Source organism: Meleagris gallopavo, chromosome 13 (genome assembly GCF_905368555.1).
Source record: "Meleagris gallopavo chromosome 13, MGAL_WU_HG_1.1, whole genome shotgun sequence".
In the NCBI taxonomy this organism is placed as follows: Eukaryota; Metazoa; Chordata; class Aves; order Galliformes; family Phasianidae; genus Meleagris; species Meleagris gallopavo.
Window position 1 is genome coordinate 15375933 of NC_139416.1, and position 24516 is coordinate 15400448.

The 24516-nt window shown below is 40.0% G+C and overlaps 1 protein-coding gene across 3 annotated transcripts in view; it reads left to right on the top strand.

Moving 5' to 3' along the window:
- The first annotated feature begins 2141 nt into the window (after positions 1-2141).
- CDH13 (cadherin 13) overlaps positions 2142-24516 on the top strand; it is a 431693-nt gene continuing 409318 nt past the window's right edge. For all 3 annotated transcript variants that reach the window (XM_010718092.4, XM_010718093.4, XM_085235261.1), the window contains exon 1: positions 2142-2317. In XM_010718092.4, coding sequence (XP_010716394.1) covers positions 2273-2317 — 45 coding nt within the window. In that variant the 5' untranslated portion in view covers positions 2142-2272. The remainder of the gene's footprint in view (positions 2318-24516) is intronic.

The window sequence follows — 24516 nt, forward strand, 5'->3', positions numbered from 1 at the left end:
AGGACCAGCTGAGGAGAACTGGAGGTAAGAAGTTAGCAAATTATTTTTCTAATAGTGTGCTGGTGTTCCAGTGGAAGGTCAGGGGGCTGGCCCCAAGTCCCCTGGAGCTGTGCTGTAACATCCTATGGTGAGGCTGGAGGCAGCAGGTCCAGCATGGCTTCTTGTGGTTGTGGCAGCACAAGAACAGCTCAAACCTGTCCTTCCTTTCCTGCCCTCCTTTTTGGGGTGGTCCTTTTACTGTGTGGTATCTCACATTGAAGCTATCTGCTAACAGCAGCTCAAATCTTGCGTTGCCACAAGCATTACTCTGGAGTGAATCAGCTACAGTGCAGCTTTGTATTTTTTTTTATACCTGTATATTAATTAATGACTCTTTTTCCTGTGAAACAAGATGTAGATATGCTTTTGTTTCTCTCAGCCGCCACCTACTTCTGGTCGGTCTGGAAACTCACTCAGCTGTTTGGCTGCAGTTGTGGGGTTCCATGAACTGTCCAAATCCCAGTGGTCCCATAGAGGCTGTGTGGTCTGTGATCCACAGCCCTGTGCAGGCTGAGCCCTGCAGGAACCCCACGGGCTGCTTGGTAAACTTATGGGGTGGCTTCTCCTAAGGGTGGGATTTATCATATGGAGGAAAGCTGAGACTTTAAAGGAGCAACGGGAAATGGTTGGTCACTTTTTTTAGTCATAACTTTTTCTAAATTTTGCTCTTTTTACCATGCAAAGCTTGGTAAAGCTTTCTTTAGCCAACTACAAAAGAGGAAAAAACAAAACAAAACAAAAAAACCCACACAACCCCTACCCCTTCTAGCCCCCTCCCCCCCCCCCAAAAAAAAAAAAAAAAAAAACAACCAAAAACCTGCTTTGATGTATGTGTCTGAATAGTGATCTGTCTTGAGTGTTAACTGATCCTCAGCTGTGATTAAGGTACTGGAATAGAGTGCTGCATGTGCGGACCTAGATGTGCAAGACAGTATTTACCTTCATTTTTTGTCCAGTTCGTAAGTAAAATATGTGAGCTGTGAGCAGTAGACTAACAGTAGTTTTGGAAGCTATCAACTTACATTATTCACTGCAGGGAGCACCTGCTGATGCTGAGGAACTCGAAGTGGCTGGCAGCTTCTCTGAATGCATGTACTTTCCCATCTGGCTGGCTGTCCTCTGCTCCCTGTATCTGTGCTCGTCTTCATAGGTTCAGCAATCACCCGTGGTGGGGCAGAACAGGGTGTGATGGCAGCCACCTCTGCCAGATGAGCAAGCAAGGGAAAAGTGTAAAGTCAGAAGGGAAAAGGAGGGTTGAGATAATACTGAAGGTGGGGGAAGGGTACTGCTAAATAACCCCGTTGACTTCAAGAAGACAAGTCAGAAAAGGGCTAGTGCTGTCCTTTTTTGTGTTGTGACAATGGGGAGTGGCAGGAGAGGAGGAGCTGAAAATGTTCGAGTGGGGGTAATTAAATTGCAGTCTGTGGTCTATCTGTTGGTACTACTTGGTTGCAACGCAACCAATCCAGAGAAAGCATGTTCTTGAGACACCAGGTTCCTCTTTCAAACCAGAAAAGTTTTTGTAGTTGAAGGATACGCACCTTAGAAACTTTGTCCTAGATTCAAGTACATTTAATAAAAAGCCAGTCCTGCCATTACCTGAGCAGTTAATAAAATCTATTGCCATATGATGGATTTTTTCTGCAGGTTAGAATTGATCTGTCTTCATTATGATTTGTGAGATTGAGGGGAAAACATAAAATATAATCTGTATTTCTGCTGTGTTCTTCTTCTGAGGCTTAGAAGTAACTAAAACTGCAGTGGTCATTTTTTTTTTATTTATTGAAAATAAAGCACACCTTATTAACATTTTAATAAAGAGAACATCTTTGCAGCAGTGCTCAGAGTTGCTCTTATTCCTCTCTGCAATTCAATTCTCTAAAAGGGAAAATACTGTTGAGATCTGCAAGGTGTGATTTGTTAGACTGAAACTAAACACAGAAATACACCAAAGCAAAATGCTTTCTAAAGGTGCTGTGTTTGTGAGAGGTGCTTGCCCAATGTGTGTGATGCAAAATGGGGATGCTTTGTGAAGAAATCATCCTTGTAAAGCCATTGGTTCTGGTCATCAGACTCTATCCAATGCTTTAGTGATGATGCTGCTGATCTATTTGGGAAGTTGGCTGGCTCTCAAGGCAGAGTCTCTTCTCAAAGGCTGTTTCACAGTGAAAATATGCTCAGTGCAGCCGAGTGCATGAATGAAAAAGCCTCTGGTACGTTCTAGTCTGGCAAAATGCAGCACAAAACTCAACTTACTCTGTCCTTTCTGCTGTCCCAGGTAAGAAATATGGGGGTTTTTTTTGTTCCTCTTCTTTCTCTTATGCATTTGGATTTGAAAGTATTTGTAATTCACGTCTGATTTGTGTAATTATATATTGCTTGAATTACTGTTGAAAGATGCAAGATCTCTGCTACAAGCCAGTTGCTAGGAATATAGTATCTCATAGTTGCCTGATTTACAATTACAAGAAATTTGCTGTATGATATACAGCATTTTTTTGTTTCCTTTCAGGGAGGGGAGGGGGGGGGAATCTTTCAAGTGTCTCGGTAGCAGCTGCAGCAGCAATATTTTCTGTCATATCAAATGCTGCAACTTTGATTTGCCTCTTTCCTCTGTGGCTTTTGCCGGGTAGTAGGCAGATAGGCTGTTATAGGCAGCCCACTTTATTTATTGCTTTTTAAAAACGGGAGGGGAGAATGCAGAGGAAAAATAAAATCAGACCTTGCAAAAGGCTCCCTTCCCGTACTCTCTCCTGATAGATGTGTATTACTGTTAATGATTTACTCTGTAGCCTTTCTCTTATTAAATGTAATAGATCCCCCTCTGCCAGAAAGCAGAGGAAAAAACACCCAGCCTTAAAAACACAGAGCTGCTAAAGCCCCGCTGCTGCTGTCTGTCAAAGCAAAGGGTCTCGTAGGGCTTTGACTTCTCAACACCTTCTGGTTGCTCTCTTTTCCTCTTGCTGCTGTTTCAGGGCTTACTTTTTGGAAGCTCTGGGGAGGTTTGCGAATCCTTTGTTGTCCAGCATAAATACCTCTTTCTTTCTTTTGTCTTAGGAGCTTTGTAAACTCTTGCATTTAGTGATGGTGGCACTGGCACCCTGTGCTGTGAGTGGAGATAAAAGTTAATTCCTTTTTGACTGGTGATCGAGTGGTTTTTTTTTTAACCCTTAGGGATTTGGTAGATTTTAGTGTCAAAGTAGTGCTGGGATTCCTGAGTCTGTGCACTCGTGCTTGTGCAACTGCAATCTCCACAAAGAATTTAGTTTGCTTTTCCAAAATAGAAGAAAAAGGAGAGAATGGTGAATATTGGGAGAGCTCTGCTGCTGAGAGGAGGCAGTAGGGGTGCTTGTGTAAGTGAGCAGCAGTCATATGAACTATAACATACAAACTGTGGGTCCGGGTGGGCATATTTGGGTCCTGGTTGAGCCTGATTTGGAGGAAAGGCACTGGTGGGTGGTTGAAGCTGCAAGACAGTGAGGCACTCCGTGATCTGAGCTCATGTGAGCAAGCACAGAGGCATTTGGGTGGGTTCAGGGTTACAGTCCTGCTTCAGTGAGTGCAATAAATGAAAGCAACTGCTTTTGGGCCATAGGCACGGTGCCTGAATGTACTGGAGAAGGATGAGTTTGAGGTCCCAGAGCAGCATGAGCAGGGAATGTATGTGGAGCAAGGCCTCCCCAGCAGCTGGGGCTGGGGCTGTGTGTGTATGTAAGGGGGATCCCAGCATGCAAGATACTGCTCAGGGAAGGCTGAGAGCCTCTGGGATGAGCTAGGGGTGTGCAAAAGGCTTCTGTAGAGAAGTTGTTAAAGTGGGCTGACATCCAGGCTGGGCAGACAACAGGGCTGGCAGGGCTGCCCATGGGAGGCAATATGTTTAGGGAGAGGGGGCACCTGGTGGTGAGGTAAGCAGGACGTACACCAAGCTGACCTTGGGCTTGAGACCTGCTTGATGAACTGCAGTTTGGTTGGTGTTCTCTGTGACTTGTCTTTTCTTGTTCTTATTTTTCTTTTCCTTTCAGTTTTCTTCAGCATACTACTGAATTGATAATCAGCTTGAGTTTGGATTTTTTTTTTTTTTTTTAAGGTCCCTTGTAGGAAAATGTTTATGATGGGGGGGGGACAGACTTCTAAGATCTAGTAAACCACATAGCCTGTGTTTTTGTTTTTTATTTTTAGTTTTAATACCAGTAATCACTTAAAATTTGACAAAGTGCAGAACCCTGGATTCTGGAAACAGCTTAACTCTGCACTCCATTGATAACTTTTAGCAGTACTTTAGAGTTGCTATTCTTGCTAGGCTGAGGCAAGTTTGAGTACCCGCAGGGCTCAGCTTGTGGAGCTTTAGCATTGCTCTGTATTTACGTGTTTAAATCACACCCCACTTTATTAGCATGTGCAGATTCATTTAGCAATGCCTAGACCTGGTGATTTAACACAGTTCCAAGTTCACTTTATGGATTGTGTCTAAAAGTAAATGAGTTAAGGAATGAATTAGTTGCAGTAAGCAAGTGTACATAAATCTGTCCTCAGGACTGAGGATGCTGAGTGTTGACAGGTTACAGTATGAAGTGAAAATGATGACATTCTAGATAAAGAAAAAAGGGAATTACTGAAACGCTGCTCAGCTTTTCTCTTTGACACACCACATGCACAACTTTCATGTGACAGGAAAAGTAAATAGAAGAATGTGAGAAACAACATACTAAACAAATGCAGCCATCTGGCTGTATAGTAGTTGTAACACATTTTGGGATTTCTCATAAGTTTTCTTTTTTTTTTTTTTCCCTCCCTCAGTAGTAGCAATAATGATTGCTGTAATACAGTGCTAGTGGAACAAGAAAAGCTCAATTTTGATAAAATGATTTCTAAGCAATAGCAATCTAGAAATGCAATACTTCCTGTGGAAGCGGAGGATAGGAAGAACTTCATCTCTGAGTAATGGTGACAAAGTTTACAGTGTACAAAAAAGTCTCAGAGATATCTGGTGAGATTTTGAGAGCATGAACTGAAAGTAATGGAGCATGAACTGAAAGTAATGGAATGTTTATGTGTTTCTGTTCTTCTGATATATATTTTTTTAAAATTGAAGGATGTAAAACTTGTAACTTCTGGTCTGTGTGTTTTTAATCTGCATTTAATTCAGCTATATTTGTTACATCTAGAAAACTCGTCTTTCAAAGCCATGAAAGGATAAAGATATTAATGGGGCATCAGTTTTTCACACGCACATGCTTAATGGGATGCATTGTCGATTAAAAATTGTATTAAACAGGTAGTTGATAAATATCTTTATTTATCAGAGGCTTAGCCAGCACTATTACTAACAGTTTATCAGCATTCACCAAGAGGAAAACTGAACATTAACTGAAGTAGTGGGGTAAGATGTGTGTCACACCTTTAATTCATGATCACCTGTAAAACTACAAAGCATATCTATAATATGCAGCTTTATTGATCTGAAGTTGACAATCAAAAAGATTGTGCATTTCTCTATCAAACGTACAGTTAGCAGTAAATACCTACAGATTTGTGAATCTGTTGAATCAGGTTTGTTTTCTGTGTTTCCCAGTTTCCCAAGGAATATTTCCTAAGGCCCATATAGAATGTTTTTATTTTTCTAAAATGAAAGTTGTTCCGAGGTTTGTATGTTTTGTGTTTTACGCAGGCAGATGAATTCAACACAACATTTTTGAATGAAGCTTGGACGAGGGGAAGAAAAGCTATTTTTGATGGCCTTAACTGTAACTGTGATGTTCTGCTGGGTTGTAATTAAGTGAATTGGGTAAAATGTGTACATTTTACAAGCTTGTCTTTATAGTGAATGGAGAAGATTAGTCCTAAAACTGTCCACAAATGCATAGATCATATTGCTGCATTCTTAAGCTTTCATTTTTTCAAATTTCTCCAGAAGAGGGCTCCATGCACAGCCTGAAAGCTGACGCAAAGGTACTGAAAGCAAGAGGAATTTATCAGCTTCATGAAAAAAAGAAAATTCTTGCTCACAATGTCTGTAGGAATAACACTAATGATTATGCTGAAATTCAGACCAAATGTTTCCCTGTTGTACCTTATTGGTACTTACTTTAAGATTACTTATGATTTCAGAATTCCAAAGGAAAAACATCCTGTTTCTATTGTGCTGTATCTGAGTTTTTAGAAGGATGATTTTAGAAGCATTAGTGAAATTCCATTGCCAATTGTTATATAAAATTCTTCGGTATTGTCGAGCATTCTGTGAACAGGCCATCTTTTATTAGGTTGTGTAGTCAAAGATTTTCCTCTGAAGTATCTTATCCAAAAGATGATGTCTCCCAAAACACAGAACCAGCAATCATGCTCTACCATTTGTCAGATGGTGCCTTGGGGGAAAGGCTGGCCCCTTGTGAATTAGTCTGGTGATGGGCAACAGCCCTAACTATTCAAAGCTGTTTTTACCCGGATCTGACCAGACTCCTTACTACCAAACAAGGGGGATGTGCTATGGAGGATGAGTGAAACTATTCATGAAATTCTGTGAGTTATGGCATTACAGTTAAACCCACATTTCTATGTACTACTTGAGACGCTATTCAGACAATATATTTTGTTTCTGATAATCAAAAATAGAAAAAATGTTATTCTGTTGTATGCAATGTGTGCCCTAATCCATTGGAGGGTGTTGACTTGATCTTTAGTTATTTGTCAACGAAGAAATGAGCATTTCTAAAAGGTATCTCAATAGTCTAGTGCAAGAGGAGATATTAAATCTATGTAGATAGCAACTGTGGTGAGTATTCAAGAAGATATTAAGTTCTGTCTTTCATTTTCTTCCTGTTAGTGACTAGATAAGTAGGCTTTTAACATTTTATTAATATGTAGAGACAAGCTAGAAAGCAGAGTTATTAATGTCATACTCTTTCTGCATTACTGCGTGGAGGAACATCTCTTGCCTTTAGCTGCTGGGATGTACTTGCATGCTGTGTGAAAGTTGTGGACTCAGACATCAGAGTCCCTAAGCCAGCATAAAACTTTTGGGAAGGAGAAGAGCTTTATCTGGGACTTGAAACAGAAATATGAGTTTAGTGAGCGGTGGTGGGGCTTCAATCATTTCATGGAAATCCCTTCTTCCTTCCCTCTTTGACAGATACCAGCACCAAATCCACTTTTCTGGTGTATCACTAGTATTATAACCAATGTGGAGACAAAAAGACAGTCTACCATGTATGCTGGGGAGGAGATAGAGAGAAAGGAGGATAGACCATCCTCAGAAGACTAAGTGGGTCATACATAGTACTTGGTAACTCTGGGTGATACCAGATTTCTTGGTCACAGTTGTATGGTTACACTCTGCCCTGCCCTGATCATGAGATGAATGGCACTGTTCTCCTGACGGGAGACTGCTTTTCTGTTACTATGTGTGTCCTGCAGTTAGTAGATACAAACCAGTAGGATATTAAAAACCAAAGAGGAGTGGAAAAATAAGATTTGCTTTATTAACCGCTGTTTCATTATTCAAAGGTCTTGGAAATTTGCCTCCTGCTTGTTTCATTGTGGACTTGTGATGTGAAATGTATTCTCTATCAGGTGGAAAAATCGGATTCTTTAAAATCCTTACTGTTTTCTATGTAGGGCAGTCATTCCAGTGCTAACTTATTCAATATTCTACTATGTTTTGCATCATTAATTTTCCTTGCTTGAAAGAAAAAAAAAGGGGGGAATTTAAGATTTGGTTTGATGGAGCTGGTTGGAACAGACTAAAATAAGTATGTGCTATTAAGAGTGGGGAGGAGTGAATCTTTTCAGCACAGAGCAGTCTATCAGTATCTTTAACCACTTGGAAAAGCTGATTAAAGTTTTTAAATAACTACTGATATCTGTGAACATCCATGTATGGATGTCTATTTTGATATCTGTAAGGTGTACTGTTTTTTAGGGAGCTGAACATCCACTTTCAAGCTTTTAAAGAGTCTCAAATTTCAGTACTCATATGCAGCTCTCTGGAATTCACAGATTTCTAGAAAAGCTAACGTTTAATTTCCTGTTGGTAGTAAAAGTATATATTTCCAAAAGCTAATGTCTGTGAGTAGTCAGGGTAGATGAACTTTGTGTGTAGGAAGGACTTAAAATGCTGAAAACCACAGGTTCTAGGCCATTAAGCTGTCACAGCACTTTTAATATGGCTGTATGCAAAGAAATACTTACAAAGATGGAGCAAATTACAGGTTTATATCTTCAGCTTAGGATATAAGATATGCCCACTTACAAATATTTATATTATACTTGTGAGATTTTTTCAGCTATTATTATTTGTGTCCTGAAAACTACTGTTGAAGGTTAGCCCTTGTTTCTCCTCTTGAGTTTTGTAGTGAGTGCTCCTTATCTGCTCCAATGCAAAGTCAGCAAGCTTAGCTGGAAACGCAGGTGGAGGAGTATTGATGCTGTGCATTAATGGCAGTCTGCCACATGGACTGAAAGAACAAATATCCGTGGCACAGATAGAGGGAGGATGAATAACTTCAGTTTCAGTTCAATCCACAAAATCGTTGTTAGCATGTTGAGATTTGTTTCAATCACTATGGAGGAAAAGATATTTTAGAGCATACTTAACACACTGATAATTGGCTCATCTGCTTTATAGTCAATCAATTTCTTTACATTATCTTGGCATAACTTGGAATTGTAAGAAGAGTTTTTAAGTAAGGTCTCTCTGAGCAGAGTCAAATGTAGGGGATTTTGAACCCATTTTGAATTGAATAAATGCTGGTGGCTTTCCCTGTAGCCTCTATAAAAAGGAAGAAATGAACTGCTATAAATTAATTTTCTTTATTTAAGATGGTCTTTAAAATGTAATAGGCGCACTTCAACTTTGAGCCAATTATTGGTACCTCTTGAGGAACAGAGGAAGTCCTGGGAGCAGTGTTCCAAAAATCTTGAATTATTCCCTAGATAAACTCGCAGGCTCTGAGTTCTTCTTCTTCCAAATAAGGTATTGGACATTTCTCTAGAGACAGTCCTATGTTTTCCCTGGGGAACTACCTTTTATCAAGCAACAAACAGCTATATCAGAATGTGAGAGCTGAACAGAATACTCCTCTACAGTTGACAAAGCAGGAAATCTAGAGCATCTGGTACTTTGCTCTCTAAGTGAAAGGAAACAGAATTAGCCATTAGAATTGGATGGGTATTTCCCTCCCCATTAAATCCATTGTTTCTGAGCTTTGTCGGAGGAAGCTGAGCAACTCCAACCATGCTATGTGGCAGGAATGGCTATCAGCTCCAGGTTTGTGTCGTTCTGTAGCTAGATAACTGGCCAAATTAAAAGATGTTCAGCTTGACCTTCTGCCAAGATATGATAACTAGTTTTGCATGTGCCAGGAAGTCCTGGATATTATCTGTCATTCTTATCCAGGTGAAATGCAGAATGAAAAACCTGTGAGTATAGAAAAATGAGAATGAAATTAAAATAGAACTATACATAAAACTCAGTTTCTTGGTATTTATATTAGTCTACTATTTGAAGACGGTATTTGGTGTCAGGCTAAGTGGTTTTATTCTTTTTGAAAATATCTGGTTGTCATAATTCATGATCTGATTGAACTAACCAGACTATGAACTCCATTAATCTTGGCTTATGAATATCGATAATCCTGTTAATTTACTAATACAAAACTCTGATCTGAATACCAAAGCAGTTAGAACACACTCAATCACCATAATACCACTGCAGGAGATATTATGCAGTGGGACAAAGACATAAGATAGTCCTTAAAGCCCAGCAGTAATGGGATGTACACCTTTATACACCCATGTACACTGCTGTACTGAAATAGATTAGGGTCTGACATTTGCTTCTATTTACAGAATCATTATTTTCTTCTGATCTTTTAAATTAAAAGATGTCATTTAGAAACGATGATGCAGAATGCAGTCTCCAGTTTTAAATGTCATTAGTAGTAGTTCCTAATTGTTGTATCTATGAAGTTTGGTTATCGCTACAGAAATGCATCGTTCTGTGCCTTGGGAATACTGATTACGGCAATCTGGCAAACAGCTTTTTAGATGATGATTTCAGACACAACATGCTACTGGAAAATAAGGTTTCTGGGTATAAAGCATGGAATACTGCATCGTGTGGGAATTATTTCTCTTACACATCTCTTCACTTCAGCGTTGAGTTTGCAATGGCAGATTACCTCTGTGCACAATAACACAGGAACAGGTCTTTGGCAGGCATGGATTGATTGCATTGCCCTGCTTTGTGTCATCCAGGTGAAGGATGGTTAGTATTGATACCATGTGCATTTCTACTGTCTTTGTATTGGAAGCTTACATGGCTCCTATTACTGTTATATCTGAGCACCCTGCAAATAGTAATGAATTTATCCTTGCTTCCCTAAAATAAATGTTGAGTTATGACAGGAACATTATTCTGAAATGGGAGACATCCTCCAACATCTGCCTGTTCCAATGACTTTAGTTCTATTATCTTAGTTGAGTAATGATGCAGGCTGCTGTCATTTTTGCTGCTGGTGTTGATACAGAAGTGACAGTTCATTGTGCTACCAAAAGATTAATTCTGATTGGAGGAAGCCTGGAATAAATTCAGTCTGTAGGCCAATCAGCAACTGGTGTTCATGATATTATTTTAATAACCCTGCTCAACTCTCAAGAATATAATTAGTTATGATTTGCCAAACAACTGTCTATCTCTATACAGCATATATTTTTGCATACAGAGGAACTATAAAAAGAAAGTGTTTAGCTAACCATAACTGCACAGAGTTGTCCTAAGTGTGAGGAAAATATGTAAGCTCTAGTGATAAGCAAGTACATGATGGCTGCTGGCAAAACCCTCCGTTGAAACAGGAGGGGGATGGGGCCGGCAGTGAGTTTGGGTAGATGACAGACAATATACATACAGCTGTGCTTCTAATGCTTGGGTACAGGAGAAGTGTCAGATATTTCCACCCCTATGTGAGACATAGTCTCAAAGGAGGAGTATTCTCCACCTCAGCCATGTCTGTTCCAATCTGATATGATATCAACGTGATATCACTGTGATATCATGGGAACACTGTCTTTCCTTCCTTCCGCATACTGGAGTGGCAGAGCTGCCAGAAGCCTATGTTTCTCTTGTAGGCGATGAGCTGCCTGGTCATGGCTGTTCCAATTCTATGCCTACCTGCTAGAAGCATGATGTTGCTGTCCTAAAGTCTCACTGGGTTTTTTTGGATCAAGGGGAGACACTATTTCTTGCAAGCCCAAAATATGAGAAACTGTAGACTTGTTTGGACTATTAAAAGCTGTTCTCTGACTGTGGAACAACCACCTCCTCTTGTTTGATAACGTTCCTCTGAAATAAGGATGCAATCTTTTCACATTTGCTTCTGAAGAATGTAATTTTCAGAGCATTTGTTCTTTCGTAAGCACACAAAGCAGAGAACCTGTTTCTTATTTACTGTGTGTGGGAACTAAACATTGATTATGGGTGGCTGAAGGAATATGGCTCAAATAGAAACAGACTTGGTTGTCTGCCAGAACTCAAACTTGAACAAAGCTGCTTTTCAAACTTGTTCTTGACTTCTGTTTTTTGTATGAGAAAGAAAAAAGTGATCATGCACAGCATGAGCAGTTCTCACTGCCTTACCTCCAGGCTGGCTGGAAGCACCAGCACACCTGTAATTTCCTTCTTTGATTACTTTTCTCTGTTCCACTGTGTCTGCTCAAAAAAAATAAAAAAATAAAAAAATCAGGTAGTAGTCTGAGTGCTTTTAGTTTTTGTTCTTTTTTTTTTGTTGTTCTAGAACTTCTGGTGATGGAACCATTTAAAGGATGAATAATTTACACGACATTGTTTTAACTTGTTGCCTAGATAAGCATCAGCAGGCTCTTTTTGGAAACTTACTCCCAGTTCTTTCTTTCTTTCTTCTTCTTTTTTTTAATCTTTATGCTTATAGAACTCACCTATAGATGAGATTTTTTTCCTTTGGTGACAGATCAGAAGATGATGGGTTTCCCTGCAGCATGAGGCAAAACAGATGCACCTAAGCAAAGTCACATTCCTTCAGCATCTTAAATAGGTTCTGCTTTTTTTTTTTCACTGGGTAGACTTCAGATTGCCTAGAGATAGTGCAGCATTAAACTGTAATCTTTCACTGATGTAGGTAGATAGGCAACTGTACGCATTATACTGTGAATAGTTGTGTACTAACCTCTCACATTTCTTGGTAAGTTCAGATGCACCAAGCAAATAAACAAAAAATCCCATAATCTACTGCCACTGAAGACTGCCTATGAAAGCATTGCCTGGGCCACAGACCTCTTAAAACTCTCCTTCTTTCTGTAAGTCTAGTTCTAGCTGCACTTGGTGTAATGGTTTTAAGCTGCTGATCTCTTGAAGAGCCTGAAGTGCTGGGCTGTTATGTAGTAATAAACTTGCTGACATAGCTGCTGAATTTCTTGCCCCATTCCTTGGTTGACAGAAGAATATGAGAACAAAGATCAAACCTTAACATTCCAGCTGGAAGGGAAAAGAAAAGAAGGATAAAGGGGGGATGGGGAGGAAAGAATGTAATGTCCTGTAATTTGTTTACAGCTGTTAGCATTTAGAAAATATATTTGTCATACAGTTAACAGACATACACTGGAATAGAGAGTGACTCCGTGTTTGAATAAGATGGAAATTCAGTAATCCTACATGTCAGTTTAGGCTGACACCTGTATCCAGTACTTTTGCTTCTATCTGTTGTCAGCAACAAGAAATTGTGGTGCTGGTGCTTTCTTTTATGCACCTTTGTCGTATATATTACTTACTAATTTACAAGAGGCAGGAAATCTAATCCCTTGTTAACTCTCTATCTTTTCCCTGGCTCTAGCATTCATTAGCTGCCCAGCCACAGAATTTGTCTCTTCTACATTTTATGTTTTGGTGGGACTTCTTTATTTTTGTTTGCTGCACGCTTTGTCTTAATGGGCAGTATTTTTGTCTGCTGCTTAGCATTGTTGTGCTCATGATTATTAAATCCATTCTACTGATTCTCTGATAAACTTTTTACAAGTGTAGGTGAAATAAAAGCTAGGCAATGTCTTTCCCTTAACTGACTACTCGGATGAGGAGAGAGTGGGAAAGGAGAGAATAGCAAGCTAAATGAGGATGAGGCACGAGACTAAAGCAGCCTTCATTGCAGGACAGCACCTTGGAGTTTCTCCTTAAACTGTTTGTAAGATACTTCTTTCAGAATTTGAAAAGACTTTATGTATACTAGGTCACTTCCCATCTGTCACATGTAACACAAGCATACTTTTTAACTGAACACCAATTTTCTATAAGTGTGTTCCAGAGAGGCTTGAGAGAGTTCAGCTCTTATGGTTTTCTGGCATTAAGTATGAGGAGAGCCAATTCCCAGAACAAGCTAAGAGTAGGCAATGCCTTGCTGAAATGAGTATTATGGACCAGCATTTATGAGAGAAGTACTCTGATGTCCTGCGAGACAGGCTTAGATATTATGGCATTCTCCATCATTCCTTCACCTCTGTTAATACCATTTTGCAGATCCATGCCATTTTATGTATCTTCTGACATCTTTTGGAGGTCAGCTGCAGAGTAAAGATTAAAGAGAAAAGAGCATGACTTTTGGCATGTTTGTTAGCTAGCCATAATGCTTCTGCAGGTTATTTTGTCCTTAAAATGGAACAGCTCTCCCCTGACAACTGAGCATACAATTCATGTACAATGGGCCTGTTTCTGTATTTCTGTGGTGTTTGCATGACTCATGATTCATGTGAAGTGCAAGAGAACACAGTGTAAATACATTTGACATTTTAAAATACTGGAAATTATAGGGGGAAAAAAGTTACTCAAAACATGTGCAAGAAAAAACTGCAAAGATTGTGAGCAAACTAACATCCTTACTCCTGCTTGGCAGCTTTGGTAGCACAGGGGCTTCTGGAACCGAGGTGTATTGTACAGGATGATGTGAGTTGACCTGGGAACCTACTGGAGTAGAGGTTCAAGTCAGCTCTGATTTTCTCCAGGTCAGTGACTGTAGTTCAGGTCTGCTGCATCCCAAAAATCTTTACTGTTTGATGCCTGTATAACCAGTATGCCGGTCTTGATTTGCTTGCCTGATGGGTAGGAGACTATCTTCAAGTGTAAGGTATCACTGCAACTGTCACTTAATGTATCAGTGGTACTAATACAGAAGTAAGGCCCATGGAAAAGTTCCTCCACAATCTTTAGACTGAAGTTGTGTGTTGCACAGGGGTGGTGTGGGGCCCTGACTTGCTGAGCTGTGGCTGGGAGCTCTGTGTTGCTCCCAAGCTAGCTGACAGCCTTGCTTGGGTGCCACCTCCCCTTCACACTGCTCTGGGCAGCTTTAAAAAGCAAGTAATTCTGTGGGCTCTGTGTGGTGTCAGTGTCTCTGCCCAGCTAGTGGTGCGGAGGATCCCCGGAAGGGCTCTGCCTTGCCCTGAGCTAACCCGTCCTGGGAGGGCTGGGTTTTTTAAAATAGCATAGTGGCTGAGTCAGGGGCATGCCAGGCCTCATCCTCATGCCGTGACTGCTGCTGAGGAATGTGTGGGGATCTCAATATGGCTCAAAATATGATGGGAACAGAAGATTCTCCCTCCTCTTCCTCGTAAAGCTGTTTCTGATTTGTGAGCACATTCCTCTGCTTTAGAAGTACACACAGTACATCTTTTCCAGCCTGTAAGCAAGAGGCGTACACAGTTGCAGAGCTTTGTGCCAGGCTTTGGGGGTGGGGACAGGTTTTAGACTAAGAGAGAAGGGTACATTTTTTTCTTAAGCCTCTTCGAGGGAGGGAGAGAAGGCCATGCAGCAACTGGGGTAGAGGATACATCTCCAGTATGGCATTTCTACTCCTACTTTTGTGATCTGTGTACTGGAATTAGGATATCTTTCTAGGGTCAGAAGCTGGTGAAATGGAAACAGTGTTCCTTCTTGATTTATTTGTAAAACCCTTTGGCCTCACATATACTGGTCATGCTCGGTGCAGTAGGGAGAAAAATTTTTTGCTTTTCATCCCACTTTCTTGTTTCTTGGTTCACTGTGGGCGTGGTTACATTAATTTTTTTAATAGCAAATCTTGAACTATCCACTTATATAATAACCAGCTTGCCTTTTAACTTGCTCTTCTTTCATATATTGTTGTGAATCAGTGAACTACCTGATCAGCTGGCTGTGTTTGTACCTGTATACAAATCTCTGTTTTTGTTCAGTGCTATCGGCAACACTTCTTGCTGAAAGGGAGGCAAGAGAGTGTGACTGCAGTCTAGTGGGTAGAGAGCATCCTTCAAGCAAGGAGTCTCTTGGTATTTATTCATAGTAACTCTTTGTTGTAAATATGTAATTATACTCTGGATAACCACTACAACATCAAACTTGTCATCTTTTGCAGATGAGGTTTTAACTGCTGCTTCCAGAGCTGTGCTTCTCTTTGCTTAGTCTCTTCCTAACTCAAGGCAACTTATCTGTGTAACAGCCCAGCTTTGGCTGGACATATGTAGGGCAGGGAGCTTTCTTAAGAAACAGCTGTGGCTTAGGTTGGGAGTTGCAAGCTTTGGCTTTTTCCTTGCCCAGCAGTGTCCCTGTGAACTTCGTTTTTTAGAGCTTCTCCAGGCTGTGCTGCTTCACCAGGAATCTGGACTGCAAAACAGTGCCTTTTCCCACCAGCTGTGAGCATAAGGCTGCCCCTTGGCTTGAGCAGAAGTTTGGGGTCAGCCTTGTCCCATTACCAAATATAGCATAAATCTTACTGACAACGTTTCCAGGCAGCTGTGGTCGCAGTCTCGGTATCTAAGCTGTGAATGTGGCTGTGTGACAGAAGTGATTTCTGATTGTGGTGCTTAACTCTGAAGCAAAAACACAAACAGACCCAGAGGAAGGCTCGTTCTTGCTCCATCCCTAGCCATGTTTCCATGTGGATCAAGATGCTGCTTGCCGTGTGGTGCTGGCTGGTAACCCTGGAGGGTTAGAACGCACTTCTGGAACCAAAGGTGGCTGCTGGCCATGGAAGAGAGAACTGTGCTCACAGCACTTGAAACTTTGTTTTTTTTTTCTCTTAACAGCCTCATCCTTCTTGAGCATCTTGATTTCAAGTGTCTGTTGAAGCACTGTAAACAGATTTCCTTCAGTTCTGCTGTGCTACATGCTGTGTTGCAATACATTTTGTCTACTTTAAAGCTGCTAGTGATTCATTAGTTTACAGTTCCAAAAACCAATTCCAAAGGGATCACTCATCTCCCAAGAGCGGTGAAGATATTTTCAGGCGGGCTACACAGTGCTATGGCAATGTTTTTGAATTTTGCGTGGTTCAAATCATGTGGCAGTGATACCACCAAAGGCTGCCAATTCAATGGAGGATTGCACACAGATTCCATGGGTGGGAAACTGCAATATTATTAGACACGGCTAAGAATAGTTCCTCTTAACTTCTGAAATGTCAGAACAGTCTTGTAAGTGCACTTTGGAAAGTGTTAACCCTTTGTTTGCTGTCTATTACATTCCCTGACATGTCCAACAGTAAACTGTGTCTGTAATACAAAAAGGAAGCATACTGCAAACTAGAAGTGTCCACATATATCTGTCTGCGAATGGACTTGTGTGGAGATCTCAGGGTTGCAGCATCAGCCTGAGGTCCTGTGGCTGTTGTGTGTTTGTATAATGATTAAAAAGATAAGCTGCTGCTATCCAGGGGTTTGTAAGGCCTAATGAGCATGCTTCTGCCTAATTCTCTATTTGCAAAGGGCTTTGAATCCTAATAGTAAGAACCCTCTCTAGAGTAGGGTTTAAAATAAAGAGTGTGCCAAGATGGCCAGCTACCATCTGTCAGACCCTCCTGGAATGAGATCTGCAGAGGTTGAATAAATTTGCCAGGCTGATTGCACTGGTGCTTGGCCTGGTGGCAGGGAACAGCAACTCTGCTTTGCAGGGAACTTCACAAGTTTTCACAAGTTGCTTTATAAACCATGGGAAACCGAAAGTAATCGAAGTCTCTAAATGCTCTGTGAAACTAAGTTAATGCTCTTTCTTACAGTGGACATTTATTTTGTTTTGCTGTCTAGCACATCCAGCCAGTACTAGCAGTGTGTCTCCAGCTGCAGGATTTACTGTAAGATTTTTATGGACTGCTGGAGGCCAATCAGAAAGGGATTTTAATATCTTGGCTCCAGAGAGACAGAAGCAGATAAGCGAGAAACTGCAAAAACAAGTCCTTAGTCAAAAGGTGCTAGCATTTGGAAGAGTTAGAAATTAAGCCATGAGCTTTTCTGTCCTTTCGAGGATATAACTAAGAATACAGCTCAGAGTTGGATGAGCTGAGATTCAAGAGTTGCTGGACACTGTTCTCCTCTGGTGGCTGGCTTAATGGTGAGGTGCTTGCATCTTGCAAAATCCAAGCTGGATAGGATTTGCATGAAGACAGGTCCTGGGATGGATTGCAGTGCAAAAACAGGGAAAGACAGGGACTTATTCTGGGACAGCCTCTTCTAAATTGCATTTTATAGCTATTTCTTATAGTTAAGTGTACCTAGTGGATGAATTTTTCAAGGCAGAACTGCATTGCTGGCTGTTAGGAACACCATGAGGAAGGGACCTCCCTTTCTTTAGGCTACTGAATCACTAACTTCTGTTTTCTCAACTTCTTTGTGAAGTTAGTTTATTAAAAGGGAAGGTTACTCCTTCCCTATCAAGGAAGGGATAAAGTATAAAGCAACAGAAGTAGCTCGTACAGTCCTATGGGAAGCCTTTAGAAAGAGGCAGTTGCAGCTTGGGAGCCCCAAATCACCTGTCAGTGCTCATTTCCCTGGTACTGAGAGCCCTGAGCAGCATGCTTTGTTGGGGGGAAAGCCTTGCAAAGAGTCTTGCACTGTTTCTATGTATTAGAACACCTAATACTTTAATTGCAGTAAATAGATTGATTTTATTTTTTTTAGAATTAAGATACATCTTCTTCATTTCTGCAGCATATCTTACTGCTGACATTTAATCCTTGCCTTAAAGATAGGTTGCAGTCATCTTGTGACAATGAAGATGTATTTTTAGCATGTTTGGGGAATTATAGTTAACAGAATGACTTCACCCGAAGGGGAAGCTTTGCTTTTATCATTTTGTTCTTGTTCAATAATCTGAAATACATTGTTGACATCCATGCTGTACTGAAAGTAAAATAACACGGAGATCAATGTGTTTTGAAGAATATTTTCCTTCTTCCTGTCTAGTTTTGTCTTGTCTTTTTCTTTTATTTCTTTGGGAACGCTCAGTCATTTTCTTTGCTTGACAACTTAAATTAAGAGCTTGTAAGCTTCTAAAGTGAGTTGCATGATTACAAATCTAAGAATAAAAGCAGAAAAGATTCTCATGCTACAAACTCTCTTGTTTCTCCTACACTTACTCTATAACCTCTGCTCACCAAGTTATCATCAACAGACACTGAAAAATATTTTCTATGGTGATCAGTGTGAGACCTGGCAGATGGGCTGCTGGCTCCTCTCTGAGCTGCTCTTTATCGTTGCTGGGAAGGCCTCATCTTGCACAGGCTTACTAAAGTCATCAGGCTGTCCTCCCTTTTAAGGTCACCCTCCTTTCTTCATAGGTATTTATGAGCAAAGATATTTGGGAATCATGGAACAAAAATGTAGGTATTCCTAGCAATACATTGTGGAACAACTCAGTAGCATGTGGCAATGGCTGGATGCATGTTCCTGTCATGTTTTAAACTGCTGAAGAATGAGGTCCCTATGCTCTGCATGTGCTGCCTGCAGGAGAGGTGTGATCAAAGCAGTGGAGGTGGTCTGCTAGAAATGCTTCACTCCTTCTACACGAAAGAAAACTGTAGTAATTTGTTCTCTTTCTCCAAAATGTGTTCACCTACCTGCTTCTAAGCTCAGACAACAACTCAGTGAAGTAGTGAGATAGAGACTACATTCTTTTCTCTCTTGCAGCTCAAGGTGCTTCCCAAGGCACTCTTGGCTGCAGTTTGCTGTTTCCCCCTGAGGTGGTCCAAGGGAGGAATGAGTGGGAATTGTTGGCTGCCCAGACTTCCCTGCATGAACACATTGGTGGTCTTCTGTCTGTGTATAGCATCCTGTGCAGCCTTGAAATATACAATAATTTAGGGTTTGGAGGGAAATATCAACTAGAAGTCATGCATCAAATAATTTGCTGCTGAATACTGCAAATGGGTTTTGTTTATAGCAAGCTTTGAAGCAGAGGTTAAAGCTAACAGCTAAGAATTAGTTATTTGAATTATCTATCAGGCTTCAGTATGTGAAACACTCAGTAAGAAACAGTAATAATGGCCTATATGGGGGTTAAATATTTAAGTAGGGATTTACATTTATGGCAGTCATATGCATATATTAGTTTAATACTAACATTTTTTACTTAGACTTCTTTGTATTCGGAGGAATGCAGCATTTAAATTGCAAGACTGAAAATCAAGCATTGCTTTACAAAATTCTCATCTTTTTGGCATTGTACTTGAGAGTGATAATTCTGATGTTTCTAAAAATTCCAGATATGTATCTGTCATGTATCAGTAACAGATAAAGATTTTGTTTATTTTCTGCTTTTAATATTTATGGTATCAACAGAAGATAGAAATCAGATTTGCTTTCTCTGAGGAGTCTTTACAATTCAATTAAGCTGGCATTTTGTATACAAAACTGATTTGGAAGAGGGTAAGCCTCCCAGGCTTTTAGGGAATATACATGTCTAAATGTCCTTGCTATTCTCATAACTAATTGTTGAAAGCTATAAACCTATTCAAAATATTATCTGAGCACTAAAACCTCCTCAGCATTAGTAAAATGCATTCAAAAGAAATAAATAAAGAGCACTTTTTGTGCAGTGTCTGCTCTCAAGGACAAACAACCTCATTAGCTGCCCTGCCTGAAATGTACACGATTGTGTTTCTGCTTACTAAGGCACCACAAATTGCAGAATTCCAGTTTTGACTTTTGGAACCTGAAAGATGAGGATGGTGGAGCATTTTATGGTAAAATAGGTAAAATGAAATGTGAAGGTACTCCACTTATGTGAATGCTGTGTGTGTATATATGTTTGTGTAGAGATGTGTACGTGAAGGTGCATCTGAATATTGCCTGTAGGATCATACCCACAGTGTAGATCAGGAAAAATGAAAAGTGAATTTCATGGCTTTTGTCATACTGCAATGGCTTTTCTTAGTCCCAACAGTAATACTTGTAGTTTTTTTTTTTTTTCTCCTCTTAACTTATGCCTTAAGATTGGAGTTTCACTTCAAGTTCCACGAAATGAAGGCCTAGACCTTTGTATAAAACCCAGTCAGATCATGGGATGACTTTGTTCTTATGTTTTGAACTTGTCTATTCTTGAACACAAACTCTCATACCTGATATGAAAGCATGTGCTCAAATGAGTCGTTTTGAAGAGCAAGGATGATGTCTTTCTGTGCCTTCAGGGCAGCATAAGCCAGCCATGTAGTAGACTTGTATGAAATTAATTAACTTAAACTCACAATGGGAGCATTTGTAAGAAAAAGGCAACAGCAAGGCAGGTATGTGTGCACAGCAGTTTGAAGAACTGGTCTATGAGGGGTACAAATAAAGACTCACCATGTTGGGTAGCCTTTAAAGTGCCTCACTGTTGTCTTAACAGAGCACTGTTTTGGACCATGCAGGTTCCTCCCTTCCTGTACAGTTCTAGCAGATCGTAGCTGATATTCTTCTGCACAAGCGTTCCCTGCTTACACATGCAGGGTTACAGAGGGAGTTATTGTTTGAACAAGCATAAATCATGGAAATGAGAGTCAACAGTACTTGGGCCCACACAGACCAAAGCGAGTGACACGTCAAGATTTTTTGGAAATACTTGTACCAAGGGAGTATGGATCAGAAATGCAAAAAGAGACCAAAATGGAAGTGTTAAAATATTTGCAGACCTTAGAAATGCATCAGATACAACTATATGCAGAGCAGCTTAGAGCAGATCACAAAGTGCTGTTTTCGTTTCCCCTGCGGTGAGATGTTATAACAGAGACTGGCACATAGAGGAGGAAACAGAACGTAGTTTCTTTTCCTCCTGTTTAAACACAGTGACATGTCCTAATTTAGACCTAATTTTCATTCCTGTAACATTACTTGTAATAACGTCTAAAGTCCTCAGAATTAATTCGACTGGAAAAATTCCAGAAGGACTTTCAATTTTTCTCATTAAAAACATTATAGATGTCTTAATTAGGCTCTGTTATTAATGGTAATATTACTCAATTTAGAACTACACACTTAAGACGTGGTTACCTCTAGCATGATTAGTCAGAGAAGCTCTGCTACGCAAGGATGCACACTGGAATTTTGAACAGTGAAATATTTAGAGCCAGATGCTCAGCTGTGTAAATTGTGTGGCTATTGCGACCTCAGAGGAACGAGGCTGAGATGCTTTAACTTGGAGTTAGATATCTAAGTTTATAAATAATGGTTTCTGGCTGATCTCCCTTTTCCTTTCTCCTTTTTCTTTCTTGTGTTTGTTCTTATTTTCTCTCCAAATGATGTGCTTTGGGTACAATTTATGCAGTAGTGCATACACACTTAAGTATAAACCGTTTAACTGCTGGAGTTAAACTGGAGCCGCTGTGCACTTGTATTTCTTTTTCCTCGTGTTGTTCCGTGGGTGCTCTCATAAGCATTGAGTTGAGTTGATTTGCTTTACTTGATGAGAACCTTCTGCTGCTACGTGCTAGGGTAGCATGAGGTGGACTATTTAATTTCCTAGCCAAGGTGCAGGTTGATATAAACCCTTGCAGTAATCTGTGGATCAGTTAATGTGCATATTTTCCTGTTAGAAGATTGAAAGGAGCTATTTAGATTTTCTATATTTGTGCGTGGCTTCATTAATACAGAAGAATCCACGACAATTTTTCAGTTCTATAATTACTGGCTGTCACTCCTATTTGATGTTACTTCTGTTTATTGCAGTGGTGGATGGGGAGGGACGTTGGCCGCACTGGCTGTCATGTGCTGCCCTGTGACTTCAGCTAGGGGAGCTTGCACAAAATAAAGTATGTAGTTTCTATTCACCATCGGGGTACAGCATTTCATATATTCAAAGCAAACAAATAAAAAATGGAACCAAAACGATGACAACAAAAAACCCGCTCCCCTGCTCCTCCCATCAGCACCAAGCAAACAAAACCCCACCCCATGGCAACAAATGTTGCAGCCTTTTAAGCGATTTGGAAATCGAGGTCTAAATGCAATCCAATGCAATACTTCAAACTTTTGTATGCTCTGTTAGTTAATCATTCCAACCTTTAGATTCAGAGTGCTTTCAGTGCATAAAATGTCCTTATCCGTGTGCAAGTTCATCTGTGTGGCAAAAAAAAGATGATCCTGACATGGGTTTGGATTCCAGGCTTGTGTCCTCTTGCAGGCAGTTTAACCATGAAATGAATGCTTACCATGCATTTAGGTTAAGATGGACAGATGTGTTTGAGGCTGTTAGAGCAAATGGCATCTGGATATATAATTATTGTATGGGATAATACTGAAATCTCAAAATGGTACAGACATTTGCATCTGTTCACTGATGTATACAGTGACGAGCTATTTGGGGTAGTGGGGTGGTGAAGCTTAAAAGGAATTTAATGGCTTTTCCTTTAATAAATCATTTGACTATAGCAGTGTCATCTTTTATTAGCTTGTAATTTTGTAAAAGTTAAAATTGAGCATAATGTTGCATATAATTCTAGAACATCTGGTAGCAATATCTAGTAGCATCTGCTTAGTACCTGAAATATAAACAAAACATGATTTTACCCATAGTTGTCACAATTAATTTTCCTGGAAGTACTGGCTTTGTTGGTGCACCAGGAAATAGGCTTGGTCAGAAGAAAGGGTGAGTTGTAGACAAGCTACTGTTCAAAATGTACATAGATCAAAGGAGTGTGTAAAATCTGTTGGATTAGGAAAAGTGGTATTTTTTGTTTGTTTGTTTGTTTTTAATATAAATACAACACTAAAATAAAATGAGAAGTTTAAAAGAATTCCTAAAATGAATTATAGTCCTTCAATACACCAATGCTGTGGTTCTCATGTGCATGTTGTTAACACAGCCTTAACAAATCACAGAACTTCTTGTCATTTCCCACTCCTATATGGGAAATTTTCCAGCACTTTGAGTGCACTGATGTGCATATAATTACATTTCTGTTCTTTGAGCACCAGAAGAAAAACAATAAACAAAAAATTGAAAACAAGATAAAATCGAGGTGACAACAGTATTTTTCTTCTCAGCAGTACGCTTCTTTTACTGACCTGTTCTAATTTGACGATGCAGCCTACGCGTTTCCTTTGAATCTCACATGGGCTGCAGAGCAAATACAGAATTGTTGGCTTGTATGGTTTGCCTTGCAACCTGTAATACCATCCAGATGCCCATTCTCAAGTTTCACATCTCAGGCTTTCTCTTTCTGTCCCAGGGCACCAGATACATTTTTTCAGTGAGGGTGAGAAGATGATGTAGCATCAGCTGTACCTGCTCAGGCTTCCCTTGACATGGAGAATGTCACTGTTTATGACAGGGGTATTACTCATTCTAGGGTATTGCAGACATCCCTAGCAATAGGAACAATCATGTATGGCAGAGCTGGATGCACACAATGAAGTATCAGTTCTTTTGATATCTCTTTATATACTGTTCCTTTTAAATTGTAGTAGAATTGTTAGTGAAATAACCTGACTTGTAGCGGATCCTGGTCATTCCAAAGTCAATGATGGAATTTATACAGCTGCAGACTCAGATCTCAGAAGTATTGCAGAGCACTGAAGAGCTACACGTGGCATTCACATCTTTTCAGTCCCTTCTGCACCTCCTCGCTGATTCCTTCGGGGTGCGAATTCCATTTAAGGCACCAATATTCTAGCAATCCATTTATCCACTGGTGTTTAAGCTGTGCCTGTACTGAATGATATCACTTCAAGGATAGAATAATGTTGAAGATATCTGACACATGAATAGATTTTCTCACTCTATTCACAATAAGGATTCCTGATGAGGGCAAACAGTTAACTGTGATGCTGGCTGGCTGTTTTTTCATTTCACTTCCTAGTAAGGACACAAGAGGACTCTTTAAGAACATGAGCACAATGAAGTTTATTTCTGTCTGGAGCATTGGTTTTCTTTTGATGTTTGTTTATTTCCTGCAGTGATTAAAAGTCACCCTTCCGGCAACTTCATCTGTGCCTACCATGAGTCTGAATATATTTGTTGCAGGATAAGATGATCTGTGGCTGTGTAGACACATTTAGGCACGTTCAATTAGAAAAATTCCTTCTTATTTTCTCTTAAAGTGACACTTTTGATGGTTGATTCAGGAGTTTTTTACATCAGAATAATGAAGTTCAAGTGCAAATAACTTATAATTATAGCCCTATGCTGTAGGAGGATGCTAAATATCAGCAATTTTGAGTGATAATTCATTATGGATGACATTCTAGTTC